This window comes from Camelus bactrianus, chromosome 8 (genome assembly GCF_048773025.1).
Source record: "Camelus bactrianus isolate YW-2024 breed Bactrian camel chromosome 8, ASM4877302v1, whole genome shotgun sequence".
Classification (NCBI taxonomy): domain Eukaryota; kingdom Metazoa; phylum Chordata; class Mammalia; order Artiodactyla; family Camelidae; genus Camelus; species Camelus bactrianus.
The window spans coordinates 69,285,001-69,306,203 of NC_133546.1; the positions used below are offsets into that span (position 1 = coordinate 69,285,001).

The window sequence follows — 21,203 nt, forward strand, 5'->3', positions numbered from 1 at the left end:
TTTTGGACTCTGGCCTTTGCTAGAAAAGTTCCAATGGCTTTGGCTTTGAGTAGAGCTTTTGGGCAAGGTGTTCCTCACTCTGCTTCCCTGTAGGGTTTCTGAGGCCACATGAAAATACCCTTTCCTTCTCCTATCTTCTTGTCTGGTCTCCGGGAAGGAGGGAGGCCACTTGTAAGAGGAAGGAGTGGGCGTAACTCTCTCCAAGGCAAGAACTGACTCTGCTGACTTCCCAGTCTTAGGCCCTTATATCTTCTCTTATTTCCTTTCATATTAGACCATCAGAGGTGGGAAATAATGTATTTCATGATGGGCAGGATTAATCAGATAATTCCTTACAACTTTAAACTTAATCTTTGGACAAAAAATAGAAAGCTGTGTGGGTGTTACATGGAGAGGAGACTCTAAACTTTTTATTCTGCCTCATGGGCTGATCTTCAAAAAGCCCGTCATCCCCTGAGTTTACCTTATTAGTATATGGTGCTCTCATTTAAATTTTTTTTTTAAAAGAAAGATGAAATGAAATACTGTGTTGGTTTTTTATGTATGAAATTCTATGATTGAAAATCTAAAATCATCAACTGAAAGACATTCCAGAAAAAGAGATTGAGATCTCAGGAGGTTGGTCTCTGTTTTCGCTGCCACATGGACTCATTGGAATGCTGTTTTAAATTTAAACTTCTTCTCTCTATGAAATAGTTATAACATGGAGTCCTGAGTATGAGCTGGAGATAAACAATGAGATTGGGTTTTTTGGGGGAAAGAAAAGGATTATATTAACTCCCACCGATTTCTCACAGCAACCTCTTCTCTATTTAGCAATACAAATATCAATAATTAAGTGGGAAACAATGATTATTAGCAGAGTAAGGGGAATTAGACTGATGTCTGCTTTTATATTCCAACAGTGCAAGTCCCTATAGTCAGCCTCAACCTTTATGACGTTGGCTCTACCACCATGCATGTCCAATGGCAGCCAGTAGGAGGGGCTACTGGCTACACCTTGTTATATGAACCCCTCAACGCCACAGAGCTGACCAAACCCAAAGAGGTGAGAGATACTTGTTTCTTTATTGTTGGGTCTGTCTGAAACTGCACTGCTTAAGAGTCCCCATGAAATGGCAGTTATTTATGAACTCATTTATAACTTTACATGCAAAATAGAAAAACAGAAGGTTAGATTTGTGGCTTGTCACACATCTTAGCAAACATTAGCATTAAAAAGGGAAAGCAGTTCAGAGAAATGAAAAATAAAAGTGTTAAAATCCAGCAGTTATATGCATGTTTATGGACTGGTAACAGAATATGTGTGTATGTATATATTATATTTATGTATTTATATGTGTGTATACACACATATACACACACAATGGAATATTACTCAGCTATAAAAAAGAATTAACGCCATTTGCAGCAACATGGATGGACCTAGAGATCATCATATTAAGTGAAGTACATCAGACAGAGAAAGATAAATATCCTATGATATCACTTACAAGAGTAATCTAAAAAATGATACAAATAAACTTACTTACAAAATAGAAACAGACTCACAGACATAGAAAACAAATTTATGGTTACCAAAGGGGAAAGTTGAGGAGGGATAAATGAGGAGTTTGGGATTAGCAGACACACACTACTATATATAAAAGAGATAAACAACAGGACCTACTGTACACACAGGGAACTATATTCAATATCTTGTAATAAACTATAATGGAAAAGAAAATAAAATTTAGCAGTTACAAATCAGTGTAGCTGGCTGTCCCCAGTTAGTGGAAACATTTAATTTGAATATGTTATTTCCCTTCGTCATGTCCATCTGCAGATGCGTGTGGGGCCGACAGTGAACGATGTGCAGCTGAGTGAGCTCTTTCCCAACACCGAGTATGCAGTCACGGTCCGGGCCGTCTTGTATGACCTCACCAGCGAACCTGTCACGGCAAAGGAGGTCACCTGTAAGACATCACTAGTTTTCCTTCTTCCCTTATTGCTCTGAACATAATCCTTAGGCTTTTTCTTTCACCCGATCATGCTAACAATAATTTGATATTTTATGCATAAATTATAGGGTTATTATGGCAATCAGATTTGAGAATCAAGATTATTTCTAGACTTGTGGCAGCATCTTAACTTTGATTCTAGGATTTGCATTTATGTTTCCATATTAAACATGCCTGATTTTGAGATGTATGCAATTAGTGGTGTCTTACAATTGCTTTTGGTGAGGTGAAATTATACCACAAAAAATTTGCTTAAAAATTGAAAATAAAATAATTTCCATGCAAAAAAGAAAAACTCTTCATTAGTTATCTTCCTCCTCATTCTTTGTTTGACTTAGTGAAAATTTCTCATTGGGATTTTCTTCTAACCATTTAGCCTTCTGTGCTGAATTTCAGCTCATCTTCATTCTTCACTCTTATAACCATTTGTTTTTCTATCACGTTCTTAAGGGAGTCTATCTCTGATGTTGATTTCTCTCTTAACTGATTTAACTATCTGGTAAAGAAACATGAGCTATACGTTTATGGTGAACTATGCTTTATTACAGCTGAGCAACAAATAAGAACCTATTTCAATAGAGTGGGAGAAAGTTAACATAGAAATGAGAAGTTAGAGTTGTAATAAAAATTTAAATTTATTCTATTTTTGAAAAGCCTTCTTAAGAAGAATTCAGCTGTACCTGGTAGAATCGTGGCACTTGCATCATCATAACCAGTGTGTTAGTTACTTTGCTGCACATCTTTAAGTTTTCTCCAAACAACTTCTTGAAAGCTTGTGTGGATGCTTTAGAGCTTTGTGGTTGAGAAATTCATCTGGACCTAATTTCTCGTGCATCTCTAGTGCCTTTGCCCAGTCCTCGAGACCTGAAACTCCGAGACGTGACTCACAGCACAATGAATGTCTTATGGGATCCCGCCCCTGGAAGAGTGCGTAAATATATTGTTCGCTACAAAACACCAGAAGAGGATGTCAAAGAGGTAGGTTGAGATTAAAATTGGTTTAGAAATGTTTGTTTTCCTAGTAGGGTCAACAAAAGAATCTAAACAAGCATGGATGATAGCATATTTTGCATACTTGTCACTTTATTGATCTAGTGTTGAAAACTTGTTATATATTAATAAAGCACTATTTGAATATTGATAATATATTGGACTGTCTCACATTTTGTTTAGAAATGTTTTGTTGTGTAATACTAATCTCAAAAACATCATCGCTTAGTAGATGAAGAGTTGTAGAATCAAGATGGTGTTTCCCTCTCATCCAGATGCCTATTTTGGTGCTCTGCCTTCTATGAATGACTGAAAATTGTCATAGTAATGTTTCTAAAAATGAGAGCTAACAAGGAGACGCAGGAAAGAGGTGGGGTAGTTTGTCAGGTATAAGGATGACAGGACAGTTGAGTAGGACGAAGGGGAAGTATGAATAGAACGTTACGGGAGTGTCCCTTTGGCACTGACCATTTTTGAGATGATGTTGGGGGTGGAGAGCTGTTTCCATGACAACCTGCTTCCAAGTGGGAGCAAATCAAGGGGCTTCAGCAGCGAATGGATTTAAAATTCATGTTTGCCGGAGGGGACATTCATGTGAGGATCTCAGAGGCATTTTTGGAAGCTAGAGATAGTTTCTGTAATCACCCAGTTATGGACCCCGTACTGCTCCCTTGGATTGTCCAAAAGCTCATTTATACACGTGAACATGTTCATTTCATTCCGGGTTTCAGTTTCAAAAGTGGTACAATAACCATTGACCATTGGGTCTCACAAGGTTCTTGTGTGTAATAAACAAGCTAATGCACAGGAGACTTGCTCTGAGAGAAGTAAGGCAGTGATGTAAAGGGAGACAGGGGGAGTGATTAGGTTGTTTGAATGCCTAGGCAGTCATCATTTACCAGATAGTAGTGCTAGACACGGCTCTAGCCCATATATTTTTTGGCTCTCTTATAGGTAGAGGTGGACAGGTCAACGGCCAGCACGCCTCTTAAAGACCTCTTGTCACAGACCGTGTACACAGTCAGCGTTTCTGCAGTGTATGACGAGGGGGAGTCTCCCCCAGTGACTGCTCAGGAAACTACCCGTGAGTTGAACTTACACTTTATTGATCATTGGGAAATGACACTGTGTGCGCGTGTCACTGAACCACCTTGGTTACTTCATTTCTTCATGTTATTTTTGCCCAGATTTAATAATGTTTGGTTCCTAGACTGTTTTTCACTTATTTTCTTCCCATCTTCTATCTTTATGTCTGTTCCTTTTATGATAATTTCTTTATTATTCTACCTGCCACCGTCACTCATTCATCTTCCAGATATTTGAGTGCTGTGTGTATATGTGTGTGTGCGTGTGTGTGTGTGTGTGTGTGTGTGCAGGGGGGTGGGGAGAAAGCGTATTCTTGATGTGTGTTGGACATCGTCTCTGGAAACCACGCACTAGTTATCAGATTTTTTGAGATCCTCTTATACGTAAAGTGCTATCAGGGCTAACAAAAATCTAAGCGTCTTTGCCCTCAGTAGTCCGTGATTTTGTTGCAGAGATGAAAGGTAACAATACATGAGATCCTGAAAGGAAGGTGGGGTGTGTGGTGCTCAGGGGGAGGGCAGACTTCTGCAGTGGAAGGGTTAGGGAGATGCTGGGCACCTGCTTGGGCCCCAGCTTCCCTGCTCCATTCTGGGCCCCCTTCAAGGAATGTCCCTTTCTCTCCTGCTCATGATGCTTGCATAGTATTTAACCCAATTATCATTACCTGCTGGTCTTATTCTATCTATTTGACTTTTCCCTCCTAATGAAGGCAGAGACATGTTTATTTTGCTCAATTTGTCTCCAGTTTCTGGCTCAGTGCTCAGCATATAATTTCCTAATTCAATAGTGGTTAAGAAATTGAGGTCTGGTACCAGCTAGGTTCCCAAGAAATATTATGGGGGCTGCAGAGGTAACTTAAAATTTTCTAGTAGCCACATTAGAAAAAGTAAAGAGAAAAATGAAATGAATTTTAATAATGTGTTATAATTTACCCTACATATCCAGAATATTATCATTTCAGTATTTATCAGCATTGTAATCATTAATGAGATATTTCACATCTTTTTGGTAATAATTTTTTTTTGCAATCCAGTGTGTATTAATTTACACTTACAGCACATCTAAGTTCAGATGCCACATTTCCAGTACTCAATGTCTACCATGGTGGACAGCACAGGTCTAGAGAATTTAAATGACTTGCCCAGCCTCACCCAGGAAGCCAGAGGTGGGATCAGTGCTGTAGTCTAGAATTTATACTTCCTATCCAGCAGCTCCTGTGCAATGCTTAGACGCTTCTCCTTCGGTGCCCTGCTGTCTCTACATGATGAAGATATCTTGTCAGGCGTCACAGCCTGGTCCTGAGCATCAGACAGTACCCACTTCTGCTCTTTTCTGCCCATGTCATATCTCTTAGAAATTTCAGTTGCCTTCTTGGCACCAGTTCTTACCTGGAAGGGTAGAAGCTAGAGGTGGAAGTATGTCCGTATGAGTAGATGACAGGTTTTTCATAAACATAGCAGGAGTGGTCAAGAGAAGAAAAAGTCGAGAAGAAAGACAAGTTGAAGCAGGTCATTTCATATACCAAATGGACACTCTCAACGTATATTTGTAATCCTTAGAATTTCCTGAGAACCTTTAGATACGTCCAAAGTGCATTCTAAATGGGTGGTTTGCTTTGCAGTTGTGCTTGTGAAAGTGGTACCAGTCTCTTGGTCTCAATGAGCCTTTTCATTGTAATTATTAGAAACAAAATTTTTGATGGTTCTGGGTTTTGTGTATTTGGCTTTGGTTACCAGGAGATAAATAATTGACAATGAAACCTCCGAACTGGTGGCAGACATTCCAGATTGCTTGAGCTGCAAACTAACTAGACGACTGGTCAGTAGCAGGGCTGTTAATTGGGATTTCAGCTGTCATCAGCACTGCGGGGCTATTCCTGTCTCTGGATAGAGTCAGTACAGGCAGCTGCATGTTGTGTTTAAGGTGAGTGATCTATAGGAAGACTTTATGTGTGAATTACTTAGATCAGAACATTTTATGGACCACAAAGGTCCATGCACTCTCTATATTGTGGACTAAAGTTTGCACTTGATGTGTATTGTCATGTGATGAAGTCCATGGTTTTTCTTAGATTCCCCAAAAGTGTGAGGTGCAAAGCGATTAAAAACCACTGAGTTAGAATAGTGTTAACTAAATGCTAACTTTAAAAAAAAATCACCATTTTAGTGGAATATAACTAGTAACCTATTATATCCACAAAATGTTTGCCGTTTTCAGAGCTCCGTTTCATATTTACTTTCAAATGAACTGAATTGGTAGAATACTTGGTTCTAGGCCGCGTCATCAGCCAATTTCCCCACGTCCATTAAACTAGAACAAGGAGGTTGATTATATGAAGTTTGTAGATCACCTCCAAAAATGTCATCCTGCCTTTTCTCACGACAGACACTGTGCCGGCCCCAACAAACCTGCAGATTACTGACGTGACACCGGAGAGTTTCAGAGGGACGTGGGATCACGGAGCTTCTGATGTGTCTCTCTACAGAATCACCTGGGCACCTTCTGGAAGCTCAGATAAGATGGAGGTAGTGTTAACTCTTTCTTTCTCTTCCCGTTTTCTTCCTTCCTTCCTTCCTTCCTTTCTCTCTCTTTCTTTTTCTCCCTTTCTTTCTTTCTTTCTTTCTTTCTTTCTTTCTTTCTTTCTTTCTCTCTTTCTTTCTTTTTTTCTTTTCTTTCTTTCTCTTTCTCTCTTTCTTTCTCTCTCCTTCCCTCTCTCCCTCCTTCCCTCCCTCCCTCTCTCTTTCTTTCTTTCTTTTCTTTCTTTCTTTCTTTCTTTCTTTCTTTCTTTCTTTCTTTCTTTCTTTCTTTCTTTCTTTCTTTCTTTCTTTTTTTCTTTTCTTTCTCTCTTTCTCTTTCTCTCTTTCTTTCTCCCTCCCTCCCTCTCTCCCTCCTTCCCTCCCTCCCTCTCTCCCTCCTTCCCTCCCTCCCTTTCTTTCTTTCTTTCTTTCTTTCTTTCTTTCTTTCTTTCTCTTCTCTTCTCTTCTCTTCTCTTCTCTTCTCTTCTCTTCTCTTCTCTTCTCTTTTCTTTTTTTTCTTTTCTTTTCTTTTCTTTCTTTCTCTTAGGGAAACTTATTTGAAATATGTATTGCCTCTGTTGCCTGAAAAGCATCCTTTCCTGCTGGTGGCATTTTGGCTCATGGCTTGCACCAGTGCAGGAGGAACATCTAGCTAAATGATGTCAACCAGCCGCCATTGAGTGTATGATAAACATGGTGACTTAATCTTGTGTGTTTGTTTTTTTCATCTTTCCCTAAGACCATCTTAAATGGAGATGAGAATACTTTGGTGTTTGAAAACCTGAATCCGAACACTCTCTATGAAGTTTCTGTTACTGCCATTTATCCTGATGAATCAGAAAGCGATGACCTGATTGGCAGTGAGCGCACATGTAGGTGTACAGCTTTCAGTAGGATGTTGTTATTTTAAAATGGGCAAAACAGAGCTATAGCTGAATTAGTAACATTTCCCCCAATTTTTTTTTAGTGCGTTTGATACCCTTAACAACGCAAGGTACGCATTTTTATTTGCTGATTGTATGAATGACCAATGAATGAATGAAAAATGTTATAAAATCCATGGCAAACAGGCTTTCTGCTTTTAAATTGTAAGGTGTTGATTGGGACCTCTTTTAAATTGGTTTTTCTTGAAAAACTTTGCTTTTCTACTATTTGGGAAGGAGTCTTTTGAGATTCAATGACCACCATTTATCATGAGGTTAAATTTAGTTCTAAATCTGGAAATATGCAACTCTCTTGATTTCCTTGGCCACAATGCATATTCGGGGGTGGGGTGGGGCAGGCAGCTCCCTCAGAGGAGGCTCAGTGTGTTTACTCTGTTTCTCAATCATTTTTTTCAGCTCCCAAAAGTGGCCCACGAAACCTTCAGGTGTACAATGCAACGTCTAACAGCTTGACTGTTAAGTGGGATCCTGCTAGTGGCCGTGTGCAGAAATACAGAATCACCTATCAGCCTGCAACAGGAGAGGGCAATGAACAAACGGTAATTTGCTCTGGGAAAAATGTAACTTGGGTAAATTCTACCTTTTCCTCCTCAAAGTCCTCTCACTCCCAATGTTTAATTAGCCATAATTTCTTGAGAGTCACAAGGGTTACCGTATTGGATGGAATTATTTGGCTCCAGCCCTGATGGAGACCCACTGGACATCCTCAGGGGAGACAAGAGTTGCTTTTCCAGGTACCCTCACAGTATCAGGCCTGTGCCTCAGTGTATTCATGTTTTCCTTAAAAACTATGAGGGCTGGATTATCCATGAGGATATCTAAATGTTTGAGTCTCTTTATATTTTCATCCATATCTTTCTAACTTCATCAAGTGTTGGGAGTTTGCTAAACCTCCATTATTCTGATTTGTCTGTTTTTTGCATGTCACAAGGTATCTCTTAGATCTGATGTTTCCAGATCTGAGTACCTGCTCATCTAATTCATACTGTTGATCACTTTTATGTTTATCCAAACGGAGGTTCCTGACAGTAGGACTGTAAACTCAGCCTTCATCATCTTTATCTTCCCAGCCTGCCCTATTTAACAGAGCCCTTGTCCAGTTTACCTTGCTTGCTTTAGTTGTCTGTCTCTGAACCTTCTCCAGCTTTGCTTTTATGAAACATGTGACTAGAACTGCACATGTTACCCTGGGGTCAGGAAGCACCATGATTTTTTACACAGATAGAGTGATGCTGTCTGATTTATTCCACATACCACTTTTGGTGAGGGCTGGCATTTTGTTGATATTTTGGGGGCTATCATATTTCCTCAATTAGGCTTAGGGAGAGGTGTTGTTCACTTTCAATCATCTGACTTGCTGAGCTCCAGCAAATGGGCCATACCGCTTACCATGTTTGAGGTACTAGCTGAGGTGGATGCAGGCAGTGGTTACAGGTCTCCATCCTACACAGTAAGTGGGTTTAGCTGAATCGGAGACACTTCTGTCCCCAGTGTGACTTGTGAGTTGCTCTGTTGCAGTTTCCACAGAACTAGACTTAGGTAGTATGATACACTTGGATTGAGAATTTGTCTTACAGGTTATCAATAATAAACTAAATACCAACAGTCATCAATTGGCTTTTATATAAAAGAAGTCACATTCGATGGATTGATATTTTAATGGCAGAAACAGAGCTTTTGTCTGTGCCAGGCCAGATTTAGGCAAAGCTTGTCCTTAGCATTTCTGTTGTTGATCGTACTGGCCCTCCAACTGCTGCCCTGAGTTGCTTAGTGTCTGTCAGCTGTTGGTCATAATTAGAAGGCGTCTTATAAACTTATCCCATGTAATGTGTTAGTTGATAATCCCTTAGGATTTGTTATTCTTTGGCATATTTGCATTTTAATGCTAGTCCAAGAAATAATCAAACTCATGACTCACTGGTGCTTGAATGATTTTGGAGAGTTGGATGAGAGATGTAGGCACACACCCTTCTGCTTCCTCGTGAGGCTGGTTCTACTAAGTGGACGCCCGCAGATTTGTTAAGTGACAAATATGTTAATACTTTGCTCTCATAACCTCAGATACTAAATTTTTTAAAGTGGTATTCTTTTTTTTAATTGAAGTATAGTCAGTTACAATGTGTCAATTTCTGATGTGCAGCATAATGTCCCAGTCATGCACATACATACATATATTCGTTTTCATATTCTTTTTCATTAAAGGTTATTAGAAGATATTGAATACAGTTCCCTGTGCTATACAGAAGAAGTTTGTTTTCTAACTATTTTTAACATTTGCAAATCTCAAACTCCCAAATTTACTAAATTTGTCCAAACTAGCCACTGTAGTTCAGTTCATTCATCTCGAGGATGAGTCCGGTGATTCACTGAGGTTTTCTCTGAAACCCAGACTGCTCGAGTGGACGGTGCTCAGTGGGAAACATCTGGACTGTGCTAGCGCATCCAGCCATTCGCATGTGCACTCACGGCGGGCAGCCTGCCATTTTCATGCGATTTTAATTAGTATGGCATAAACATCTGAATTCAGTAGACTGTTAACAAAGCGTCCAGAGTTTCTTTCAACAGAATAGCTAGACGGCCTTAAGCAGTGAATTAAAAAAACACCTTCAAACTCCGTAATCGAGGATATTGAAATCACTTCATACCGGCAGGCTGGAATCAGGGAGGTGACTGGGAAGCCCTGCCTGAGTGTGGCCTGTACTGCTAATGCTGGTGGAGGAGCAGTTTTGGAGGGGGGAAACCAAAAAGCTTTAGATCTTTTGCTGAATCATTTTAATGTGCTTCTAAAGCAAATAAAAACCATCTGTAAAAAGGTGAGAATAAAACTGAATGGCTTCTATTACTATGCAGTTCTTTGCTATCTTCAAGTTCCTTTGCAGCTCACTTAGGATTAATGCCTTTTTGGAGAAGAGATCTGTGAAACGTGTTTTGGTTGAAATTTTGCAGTGCTGGCCGCTAGCCAGTTGAAATATCTTTTTAAGGTCACTGGTTTAAGGCTTAAAATCCTTTTTATGACTTAAGGTGTATAGTTTACATTTAAAGTGATACCCTAAGATATATTTTAAACTTTCATGGCGGGACATGTTTCCAGATCTTGGCAAAGGTCGCAAACAGCTCCCTCATAGAAAAAGCTTTTTCTAACAGATGAGTGAGCTGGAGAGAGCAAAGCTGACGCTTATCCCTGTTTGTCTCAAGACCACAATAGGTGGACGACAGAACAGTGTGGTCCTGCAGAAGCTGAAGCCTGACACTCCTTACACCATCACTGTGTCCTCCCTGTATCCTGATGGGGAAGGAGGTCGGATGACGGGAAGAGGCAAGACCAGTAAGTGAACCTGGGCTCCTGTGGCGTTTTTAGTAACCATCATGGGGATGGAATCGCATCTTCTGCTGGAAACACTGGGGTGACACAGAGTTTTGCTAATCTTTTAAAATGCATGTTAATAATGATCGTCATTGGTTTTGTTTTTTTCTTTTTTGGGAAGGGGGTGTAATTAGATTTCATTTATTTACTTTTTAATGGAGGTACTGGGGATTGAACCTAGCACCGTGCACACTAAGCACACACTCTTTCCCTGAGTTATATCCTCCCACAAGATATTAATTGTTTTTAATATCCTTAGCTGGAGTTACCTATTTCTGGTCTTGGAGAAAGGTGTTTCTTACTTTCTAGGATAACACAAACAAACAAACAATGCTCTGGGGCCAAAATACCTTGTGGAGTGATGAGACATGTACCAGATGATCACAGACATTTTTTCCTTTATTTACTACTTCTGCAGATATTTGCGGGGTGCCCACTACAGGGGTCCTGCTGTAGGGTTCCCGGGACCCATCAGTTAACCTGGGCTTCACATGTGCTGGGTTGTTAGGGTCACATGTGATGTACTTTCTGTGCCTTTCAGAACCTTTGACGACCGTGAGGAACCTCAGAGTGTATGACCCCGCCACCAGCACTTTGAATGTTCGCTGGGACCACGCGGAGGGAAATCCTCGTCAGTACAAGCTCTTCTATGCACCCACAGCAGGTGGTCCAGAGGAACTGGTAATTATTTCCTGTAGGGAAAAGTGTGTATTAGTTTCAACTGTAGATTGCAAAGTGGAGATCAAGAGTTGACCAGTTTACCGTAGCGCCGAAGGAGTTCATGTTCCTTTAGTAGAACTTGACGGAGCGTAGTAGGTTAGTGCCTTAGAGCCTGGGTGATGGGGGCTTTCGGGGGATTGGGGCTGGGGGATCAAATCATTCCAGGGACTTTTCAAGAAGGAGCCTAGGATGTGTGCAAAGAAGTCTTCATCAACTCTTATAACAGTTTGTATGGGGGCACATCCTTAGTCCCAATATTACAGAACCTGCTTCTTGACTTTGTCTTGAGTTAATACTTTGAGTATTTTATTGTTCAAAGTATCACTTCTTGTACAAGTTTTTCAGCTCAAGTACTTTACGTTTTATTAAAATCTTTAGGTGCCAATCCCTGGGAATACCAATTATGCCATTCTTAGGAATCTGCAGCCGGATACCCCGTACACTGTTACAGTGGTTCCCGTTTATCCTGAGGGCGATGGAGGGCGTACATCAGACACCGGAAGGACATGTAAGTGAGAAGGCAGAAAAATTTAGCTTTTTCATGATGCATTTTGCTTTTTAGTATAAAGACCATATAGGCCTGTTAAAGACAATTTGGAAAATTCATAATGATAGCATGAAAATGTAACAGTTACCCATAGTTTACCTCCAGCCCCCACCAATTGTTAATATTTTAGTGTATGAAATTGAAAAATTATGATATTCTTCTTCTAAAATGGTAACTTCAGGATTTATAAGTGTATACACAGTTATCAGTATTCTCTGTCACTGACAAAAGTTCATGAGCTTTGCTATGTGCTTGGTAAATCCGTGTGAAGCAGTGTGTTGTCATTGGCTTTCAGTCTTAGTTGCTGAAATCTGTTCATCACGTTACTTGATTTTACATGTCTCTGGTTTGCTGACGAAGTGCTTTCTGGAGTTGAAAATTTGTGTGCTTTTATTTGCTATTAACATCTTGAGAAACCAGTTTATAGTGGTTTTACAATTCTTTGTAGTATCATTTAAAGGTTTTGGTGCATACCTATAAATATTTTTTTGGCTTAAAAATATACGTGCTGATGGCTAAAAGAAAGCAAGTGTGGATGACTTCTTTTGGCAAAAGAGTCGTCGTCTAGAAAGATAATGTTATTGGAGTTTGGGATTAATACGTGGATTTAATTTGCATGGTTTTCTAAGTCCCTGTTGGGGCAGTTAATTGAGAACTGAGTGTACCTTTGATTTTTCCCTACGTTTGCCTTTTCTTTGAATCACAGAAGACATTTAGTATCTATATGTTGAATGAGAAGCAACGACTGAAACTAGTAACCTAGCTGCCGGAGTTAGATGGGCGTCCTCGGTGCTGTCAGTTTTCACTTAGAGGCAGAGACGGTAGAATCCTCTTGTCTCTTTCTCCATGACCTGTGCTGGAAAACAGAAGCTGCTTTTCCAGTTTCTTGCCCTCACCCTCGTCCCTTGTCCTTTTACAGCCAACCCAGTACTATTACTCTTACTTCCTTGTTTTTATTGGCACCAACTTAGCTTCTGTAGAGACCAAGGCCCTAGTTGGCTCAGTTTGGCTAAATTTGAATTTGGAGAGTTTTCACCTGCTTTTGTGTGAAGATAATTCAAGGTGTAAGGAGGCCATTATTCTATCCTTCTAGAGTGGATGTTCGGGAGAAGTGATAACAAGAGCTCAACATATATAAATAGACACAGGAAATATGAGTTGGCTTTTCTTTCCTCAGTGGTGAGAGGACTGGCCAGAAATGTCCAAGTGTACAATCCGACGCCTAACAGCCTGGACGTTCGCTGGGACCCTGCCCCCGGGCCAGTGCAGCAGTATCGCATTGTGTATTCTCCCCTGGCTGGCACGAGACCCTCGGAAACTGTAAGTAATGCTGTCATCTTAGAGCTGGCAGAAGAATTTTGCAGATTTTTTTTATGGCGCCTCCTACTGTAGTTGTTGGCACAGGACAGTAGATGAGTTGGTGTGGCACTGGGTCGCGTGTACACTCATTTCCTGATGAACTTAGTCTCATTTTGTGTCCTGCTTGGCAGCCTGTGAGAATGCAGGCCACAAACATGCCCGTGTACAACACTTAAGTGATTGCTTTTGATGAATTAAATCATAGGTGTGTTAACTGTAGGGCTAATTAGCAAAAATGAATTTGGGAAAAATGCAAATTAGCTATGGGCTTTCATTGTAACACCCACGTCTTTGTTAGGAACCTACCTGAAAGTGTACTTTCAATGGCTCTTAATAGATTGCCCAATCTATCTTAGTACTATTTGGTTTTCTAAGTAGGTTAATAATATAGAGATCAGAGATTACTAATTTGAGTAGGGACAGTATCAGAACAGCTGAGGGAAAGTAAATTTACAAGACTTTACAAAAAGAAGCAAGGGGCGTGAACAAAGGTAAAACACATGATGAGCCTGTCTGCATGTTGAGTTGCATCCTTGTGTGTGGCCGGACGTGTTCAGACAACACTGCCCTTACCCATCGCATGGAGTAGCTCTCTATTTTAATAGAAAATCTCTCCCCTACAAGTGTATCTTATGTGTCTCTAACATTTGGGATGCTTTGGGTCACTATCGTAAGTCCTGGATGTTGTATTTGAGAACCTTCTCAAGGAACCTAAATGGGAGGTGGTTGAGGTTGCTAAGGGTCAAGTGTGAGCTCACAGTTTTTGGAGAGGGCATTTCTGAGGTTAAATTGCATCTAACACTGTGGCCTGGGCAGATGTCATAGGCAGCACAAAGGTTGGCTCCTGCCGTGTCTGAGCTCAGCCATTTACTACAAACATTATTATGCTGATTAATAGAAGAGTCCGTAAGCATTTGGGTTGTAGTCAGGCAAAATTTGGCATGTCCTCCCCTCCAGATTGTGGTGCCAGGAAACACCCGCACGGTGCACTTGGAGCGACTGATTCCAGACACACCCTATTCTGTGAACATCATTGCCCTCTACTCGGACGGAGAGGGGAATCCCAGCCCCGCCCAGGGCCAAACACGTGAGGCTGAAACCCTTCCCACCCAGTTCCCTTGGGACTCAGTGAGGAAGGCTGGACAGGTGGGTGGTGAGGGAGGGGTGCTGAGAGCTGCCTCCACCTTGCGTGGGTGAGGGGAGGCCTGGCGCCCATGTCTGCCAGGTTCCCCGAGTTCACTTTCAGGCTGAAGGCCGTCTGGGCTGAGTGAGTGTCACTGGGCCATTTTCTCATCTGGGATCTGAGTTAAGGAGAGGTTCCTCCCCTTCTTCTGCCCTGTGGTGGGTCTTCTCACCAACAGGGCACTTTTGAAACATGATGGTTCAGCTTCTGTGTTTCATTCCACAGCAAGTGGTTAGAGTAGCTGAAATCTCTTTCTCTCCCAGTCTGTACGTTTAAGTTCCAACCTAGTCTTTGTCCTGGAACGTTCAGCATGTAACCGTAGCTCTGAATGGAGCACTTTCTACTGTTTACGGGTGCACGTGAGAACTGTAGGAGGTGTGGATTTTATCACAAGGGAGTAAACATCCCAATGAGAGGTGAAATCTCTGGGTGCAGTGACTCTGACCTGGTTACAGTTCTTTTATACCCCTCCCTCCACCCCCCATGTCCCCCTGCTCACAGACGAGCCACTAACTCTATTGTGTTGATTTGTTTAGTACCACGCAGTGGGCCGAGGAATATGAGAGTCTTTGGGGAGACAACCAACAGCCTCTCCGTAGCCTGGGATCACGCTGATGGGCCAGTTCAGCAGTACAGGATCATTTATTCTCCCACCATTGGTGACCCGATTGATGAATATGTGAGTCGGCTATGCGTTGATTTGAGCATTTTGTAACCTCTTGCCTGATTGGAGGGTGAAATGAAGCTTTTTTTCTTTAGGAAGTGCTGTGATGACAGCTGAGCTCTTGACTCTTGCGTGACAGTCACATTTTATATGACTTTCTCTGACCGGGTATTGAGGCCCTCTGAATGTGCCTAGCATGGCCTCCCCCACCACAGTCAGTGCCTTTGGGCTCATTTCTTTTCTAAAGACAGGCTGAAAAATGGTCTTGTCATAAAAATGCATATTTTTAACCATCTCATTATACCATAGGAACTGAGTCTGGTGAAACATGATACCTATTATTCTGAGCTACCTAAATTAATGTTCAAATGAGGTGACTATGTAAACTTTAACTTTTCTTTAACTATAATTCCTCTACAGGGTCTCCCTTCAATACTCCAGTGCTCATCAATCTCTTTTGTCTAAATGTAACATTTTGGGGTGCATTTTCGTTTTGGAATATACATATTCTCCTATTAGCTTCAAACTTTTTGAGTGTCATATATTATCACTCTAAAGCAGGTTCAGGTTGCTTGGAGCTTCCTTGTAGCCCTCACTATGTATATCAATCTATTATGGATGGAAGAACTCCCTACTTTCTTTAAAGTTTAGTGATGAGCTGATGTGATCATTTAGTGGAAGATCACACAGAATGCTGATCGCAAGTCCTTTAGGTCTGTGGTTTGCAGCCGTTTTGCCACACACATCCTGTTTGTTCTCCCTTCATTATCCCCATGTTATAAAATGTTGTCTACTTGAACTTGATAGATTAAGCTTTAATTCAAGCCCCTGTTTTTATTAATCAGAAACACATGTAACTGTCAATTCAAGTTTCTGATCAAACTGAGATAAGCAGTGTTACCACAGTTAGTTCCCAAAGCAGAGACACTCATGCTTCTGTGTTTGTTCAGCCTAGCCATGGACAAATAGGCAATTTCCCGTCACTTTCTGAAAATAGTAAAAATGTAATTCTCACCGTGCCCTCCCAGTTCACCATTTGGAATCAGGGGATTCCACGCTGGAATTTGCTGGTGTAAGTGACCCTGGTTGTTTGTCAAAGCAAAGCATAGGGTTGGAGGAGGGATTGAGAGATCTGTCTGGTTCGTTTCCTCTTCATGGATGCAATTGATTGTATTTTCATTTCCTCTTCTCCACCTTTTTCACTTGATTAGTATCAGCCAAACTGACATTCTTGAGGACAGACACTGAGTCTGCTTTTGCTCCCCAGTGTGTTCCCAGCAGCTGGTACCACACCTGGCACATATTTGCAGAAAGAGCACTAGGCAACTGACACATGGATGAGGGGGAGCAGAGGTGCCTGCTGCCAAGCACAGTGGTGCTCCATCCCGTGTGTTGAGGTGTTGGACCAGTTACTGCCTTTCATCCTCACAGCTTCCTTCCCAGATGAGATACTGAGCCACAAGGCCAGGAAGTGTCTGATCTGAGATTTGAGCTGAGATCTGCCTGACTCTAAAACTACTCCCTTTGCTGCCCAGCAGCAGTGCAGACAATCTGCTCTGCCGTGAGCATTGTGCAACGGAAAGGAACTATGAAGAAAATGTTGTTGTTTATGGGAATACATAAAACCATGTTGTCTACTGATCTGGAAGTCCTCTAGCTGATAATAACTTTAGAATTTAACCTGCAGACCACTGTCCCGGGCAGAAGAAACAATGTAATACTACAGCCCCTGCAACCCGATACCCCATATAAAATCACTGTTATTGCTGTTGATGAAGATGGAGATGGTGGCCATTTGACAGGAAATGGAAGAACAGGTGAGTGTCTTATACCTTTTATAATCTTTCAAGTTTGTCGTATTTGAGTGCATACATCTCACACATTATCTTAATACTGAATTAACGTTGGTACGGGATATTGAATTTTGTCAAAATGATATGAGAGCAGAATGTTTTAACTTTTTAAAAGTCCACCAAAAAAAAAAAAAAACCTGAGACAAAAATCTGCATGTTTTGCTTTGCTTGAGTTAGTTTTATTTCTTCTTTCGAAAACTATTGCATGGTCTCTGAGTAATGTTTTACTCTGCGTGGTATCAGTTAATAAGGCTCTCGCTGTTAACTCAGTCAATTAAATGTCAGCAAAAAATACCCCATCACAATGGAATCTTAAAGTCATTCAAAAAGAATCTTCAAAGTCATGAAAAAGAAGCAAGATGATTAGCAATCATCTTCTGTCTTTACAAATTTAGCTTTCAAAAAAAATATTTTCTTTCTTGTACTAAGTCATTTACAAGGAATCACTAGGGTTCATGCCCCTTTTCTAATCTACACTGATGGCAGTTTCTTATGGTTTAGATTAAAGTCTTCACTTTGGTTGCTGGAATCACCCTAGGAGATTTAAAAATGCTTCTGCCTGGGTGCCACCTCCAGAGATACTGATGTAAGTGGTCTGAGATGTGGCCTGGACCTGTTCTAATGTGCAACCAGAGTTGAACGTAAAGACAGGCTGGGCCATAGGTCTGCTGAGTTCCGTTATTGGAATATATTGGTATTACTTTTTCTTCCAATCCAAGAGCATGGGATATCTTTCCATTTTTTAAAATCATCTTTAATTTCTTTAATCAGTGCTTTGTAGTTCTTCCTGTATAAGTCTTTCACCTCCTACATCAGATTTATTCCTAAGTATTTTATTGTTTTGGATGCAGTTTTAAAAGGGGTTATTTCTTTACTTTCTCTTCCTGCTAATTCATTGTTAGTGTAAAAAAATGCAACTGATTTTTGTATGTTAACCTTGTATCCTGCTACCTTGCCAAATTCTTTTATCAGGTTTAGTAGTTTTTGTGTGGAGCTTTTAAGGTTTTCTATATATAGTATCATGTCACCTGCATATAGTGACAATTTCTTCTCTTCCAATTTGGATCCCTTTTATTTCTTTTTCTTGCCTGATTGCTGTGGCTAGGACTTCCAAGACTATGTTGAATAGAAGCGGTGAGAGTGGGCAGCCTTGTCTTGTTCCAGATTTTAGTGGGAAGTCTTTCAGTTTTTCACCATTGAGTACTATGCTGGCTGTAGGTTTGTCATAAATAGCTTTCATTAGGTTGAGATATGTTCCCTCTATACCCACTTTCGTAAGGGTTTTTATCATAAATGGGTGTTGAATTTTATCAAATGCTTTTTCTGTGTCTATTGAGATGATCATGTGGTTTTTGTCCTTTCTTTTGTTGATGTGGTGTATCACATTGATTGATTTGCAAATGTTGAACCATCCTTGTGTCTCTGGGATGAATCCAACTTGATCATGGTGTATGATCTTTTTTTATGTGCTTTTGGATTCTATTTGCTAACATTTTGTTGAGGATTTTTGTATTTATGTTCATCAGTGATATTGGCCTGTAATTTTCTTTTTTTAATAGTGCCTTTGTCTGATTGTGGTATCAGGATGACGGTGGCTTCATAGAATGAGTGTCGGAGTACTTTAATCTTTTGGAAGAGTTTAAAAAGAACCAGTGTGAGTTCTTCTTTGTATGTTTGGTAGAATTCCCCAGTGAAGCCATCTGGTCTTGGACTTTTGTTTGCAGGGAGGTTTTTTTTATTGCTAATTCTATTTCATTTCTGGTGATCAGTCTGCTCAAGTGGTCTATTACTTCTTGATTCAGTCTTGGTGGACTGTGTGTTTCTGGAAACTTGTCCATTTCTTCTGGGTTGTCCAATTTGTTTCCATATAGTTGTTCATAGTATTCTCTTACGGTTTTTTTGTATTTCTGTGGTATTGGTTTAATTTCTCCATTTTCCTTTCTTATTCTGTTTATTTGTGTTCTCTCTTTTCTTCTTGGTGAGCCTGGCCAGAAGTCTGTCAATCTTCTTTACTCTTTCAAAAAATCGTGTCTTGGTTTAATTGATTTTTTCTATTGTTTTTGGTATTACCTTTTCGATTTCCTTGCTACACTTATTTGCCCAAACTCTTTATGTACTTAAATGATGTTGACAATATTACAGAATTTGGGAGAGGGTTCACTGGGAAGCTCCTTAGAGAAAAGCAGAACTAGAATGTTTCAGCTCAGTCTCTCAAGGGCAGGAATTTGTATATTTATTGACGTCTGTTGTCTACAGGACTGAGTCAACAGAGATTCAGTCTAGCCACGCAAGATGATTTTAATCTAGGAACTACCCATTTTCACTTTTCCTTTCAGTTTTACAATATATTTTGGTACTTTTCTGGAGGAAATGACATCTTTCAGAATTTTGTGCTTAGTCAAAGTATGTAAAAAAATCTCTACTAGATCTTGAATTCTCCAAGAAGGATCAAAGCCGCTTCTAGATCCTCTTATGAAAAAGTTTTTTGAAGTTGAATTCCTTATTTGTGTAATGCTATGAATAATAACTCAGCAGCTGACTAACATGCAACCTAACAGTAATGCTCTAACTGGGATGGAGTGGGGCACTGTTCTGGAGCTTGGAGGATTTTCTCTAGGTCATGTTGGTAGAGGATAAATAGTGCTGGCAGAGAACATCATTTTGGTCACTAGCTAACTGTGTGGTCTTGGGCAAATCATATCTTATTAATGTGATATGGTGGTTGGATGTGATAGTCTCTAAATTGCTTTTTGGCTCTGACAATCTGTAATCTATAGCATTCTAAAAAGGGTATGAGGTCTTTTTCTATTTTCTATCATTCTGCATCACATAACATACAAGCTCTGGAAATCACCGGTTCCTAAGTCCATTTGATCCGCTGTTTGAATTTGGAAAACTACTGAGCTTTCTGTCGAACATTTCAATGCCTTTTAATTGTTTTCTGATTCAGGACATTCTGAGATATTATTAATTTGCTGTCATGGGGCAGCACTGTCAGTACTCACGGCAACACTCATAAAGTTTTGTGCTCTCCTTGTTTGTCAATAAAAGGTCAGTAATGTGTGCCAATCTTTGTTTTCAGTGGGATTACTTCCTCCTCAGAACATACACATCTCAGATGAATGGTATACAAGATTCAGGGTGTCCTGGGATCCTTCACCCTCTCCTGTTCTTGGATATAAAATTGTGTATAAGCCAGTGGGTAAGAAGGCACCTTTATCATCGTAGAAACGCACTGGGGGGTATTTGTGTGTGAGGGTGTTCTTTATTGCTTCCCCATGAGATTCTCCTGACAGTTCTGTTAGTACATCAAGTCCTCTCTGATCAGAGATAGTGCTTCTGGAAATAGTATTGAAGCCAATGGTCTAAAGCACTGTTGTTACTGTGGATGTAGATGCAACTCCCATTCATTTGCATGACTAAAAAGCTTGATTTGATTCATAAAATTGGGCAAATTAAAACTGTGTTCAGACAACCTATACCGTATTATGATTTTGAAATAATGCATATTTAATAAATATAAACATCTGCATTTTTCACACTATGTCAAGGTATCATTCTATTTTGGGTATATGCATTGTAGTTTATTCATGACAGGCTTGCTTTCAATTTCCCATTTCACCCAAATGGTCATCACCTCTATAAAATTATTTGCCATCTTGGTTTCTATGTTCTATTTGTTTAGCAAAATTGAAGAAAAATGCTCTTTGTATTACATTTGCTGGGGGTATCTTCCATGCACCCAGGAAGTGTGTGAACAAGAGAAAAATAAAGGAGAGAAGGCAGGAGTAAGGATATGTGAGCCTGTGGATGAAATGGAGAGAGAACTTAAAGGTGGAGGACTTTCAGTAACCACACTGCATGGAACGGGGTGCATGACAGATGGTCTTAAATCATCTCTACAGCAGAAAAATGTTAATTGAGCACCTAAAATGTCCAAAGCACTATGCTGGCAAAGTAGGGCTTAGAGAAGAGGC

General features: G+C 40.3%; 1 protein-coding gene across 4 annotated transcripts in view; it reads left to right on the forward strand.

Moving 5' to 3' along the window:
• Positions 1–21,203, forward strand: part of COL12A1 (collagen type XII alpha 1 chain) — a 112,666-nt gene that overhangs the window by 49,863 nt on the left and 41,600 nt on the right. For 3 of the 4 annotated variants that reach the window (XM_074368730.1, XM_074368732.1, XM_074368733.1), the window contains 16 exons: positions 906–1,048; positions 1,826–1,955; positions 2,842–2,978; positions 3,945–4,074; positions 6,462–6,601; positions 7,332–7,464; positions 7,560–7,586; positions 7,933–8,075; positions 10,732–10,861; positions 11,442–11,581; positions 11,999–12,128; positions 13,345–13,487; positions 14,484–14,613; positions 15,246–15,388; positions 17,061–17,190; positions 20,309–20,428. In XM_074368730.1, coding sequence (XP_074224831.1) covers positions 906–1,048; positions 1,826–1,955; positions 2,842–2,978; positions 3,945–4,074; positions 6,462–6,601; positions 7,332–7,464; positions 7,560–7,586; positions 7,933–8,075; positions 10,732–10,861; positions 11,442–11,581; positions 11,999–12,128; positions 13,345–13,487; positions 14,484–14,613; positions 15,246–15,388; positions 17,061–17,190; positions 20,309–20,428 — 2,049 coding nt within the window. The remainder of the gene's footprint in view (positions 1–905; positions 1,049–1,825; positions 1,956–2,841; positions 2,979–3,944; positions 4,075–6,461; positions 6,602–7,331; positions 7,465–7,559; positions 7,587–7,932; positions 8,076–10,731; positions 10,862–11,441; positions 11,582–11,998; positions 12,129–13,344; positions 13,488–14,483; positions 14,614–15,245; positions 15,389–17,060; positions 17,191–20,308; positions 20,429–21,203) is intronic. The other variant, XM_074368731.1, reaches the window with a different exon arrangement.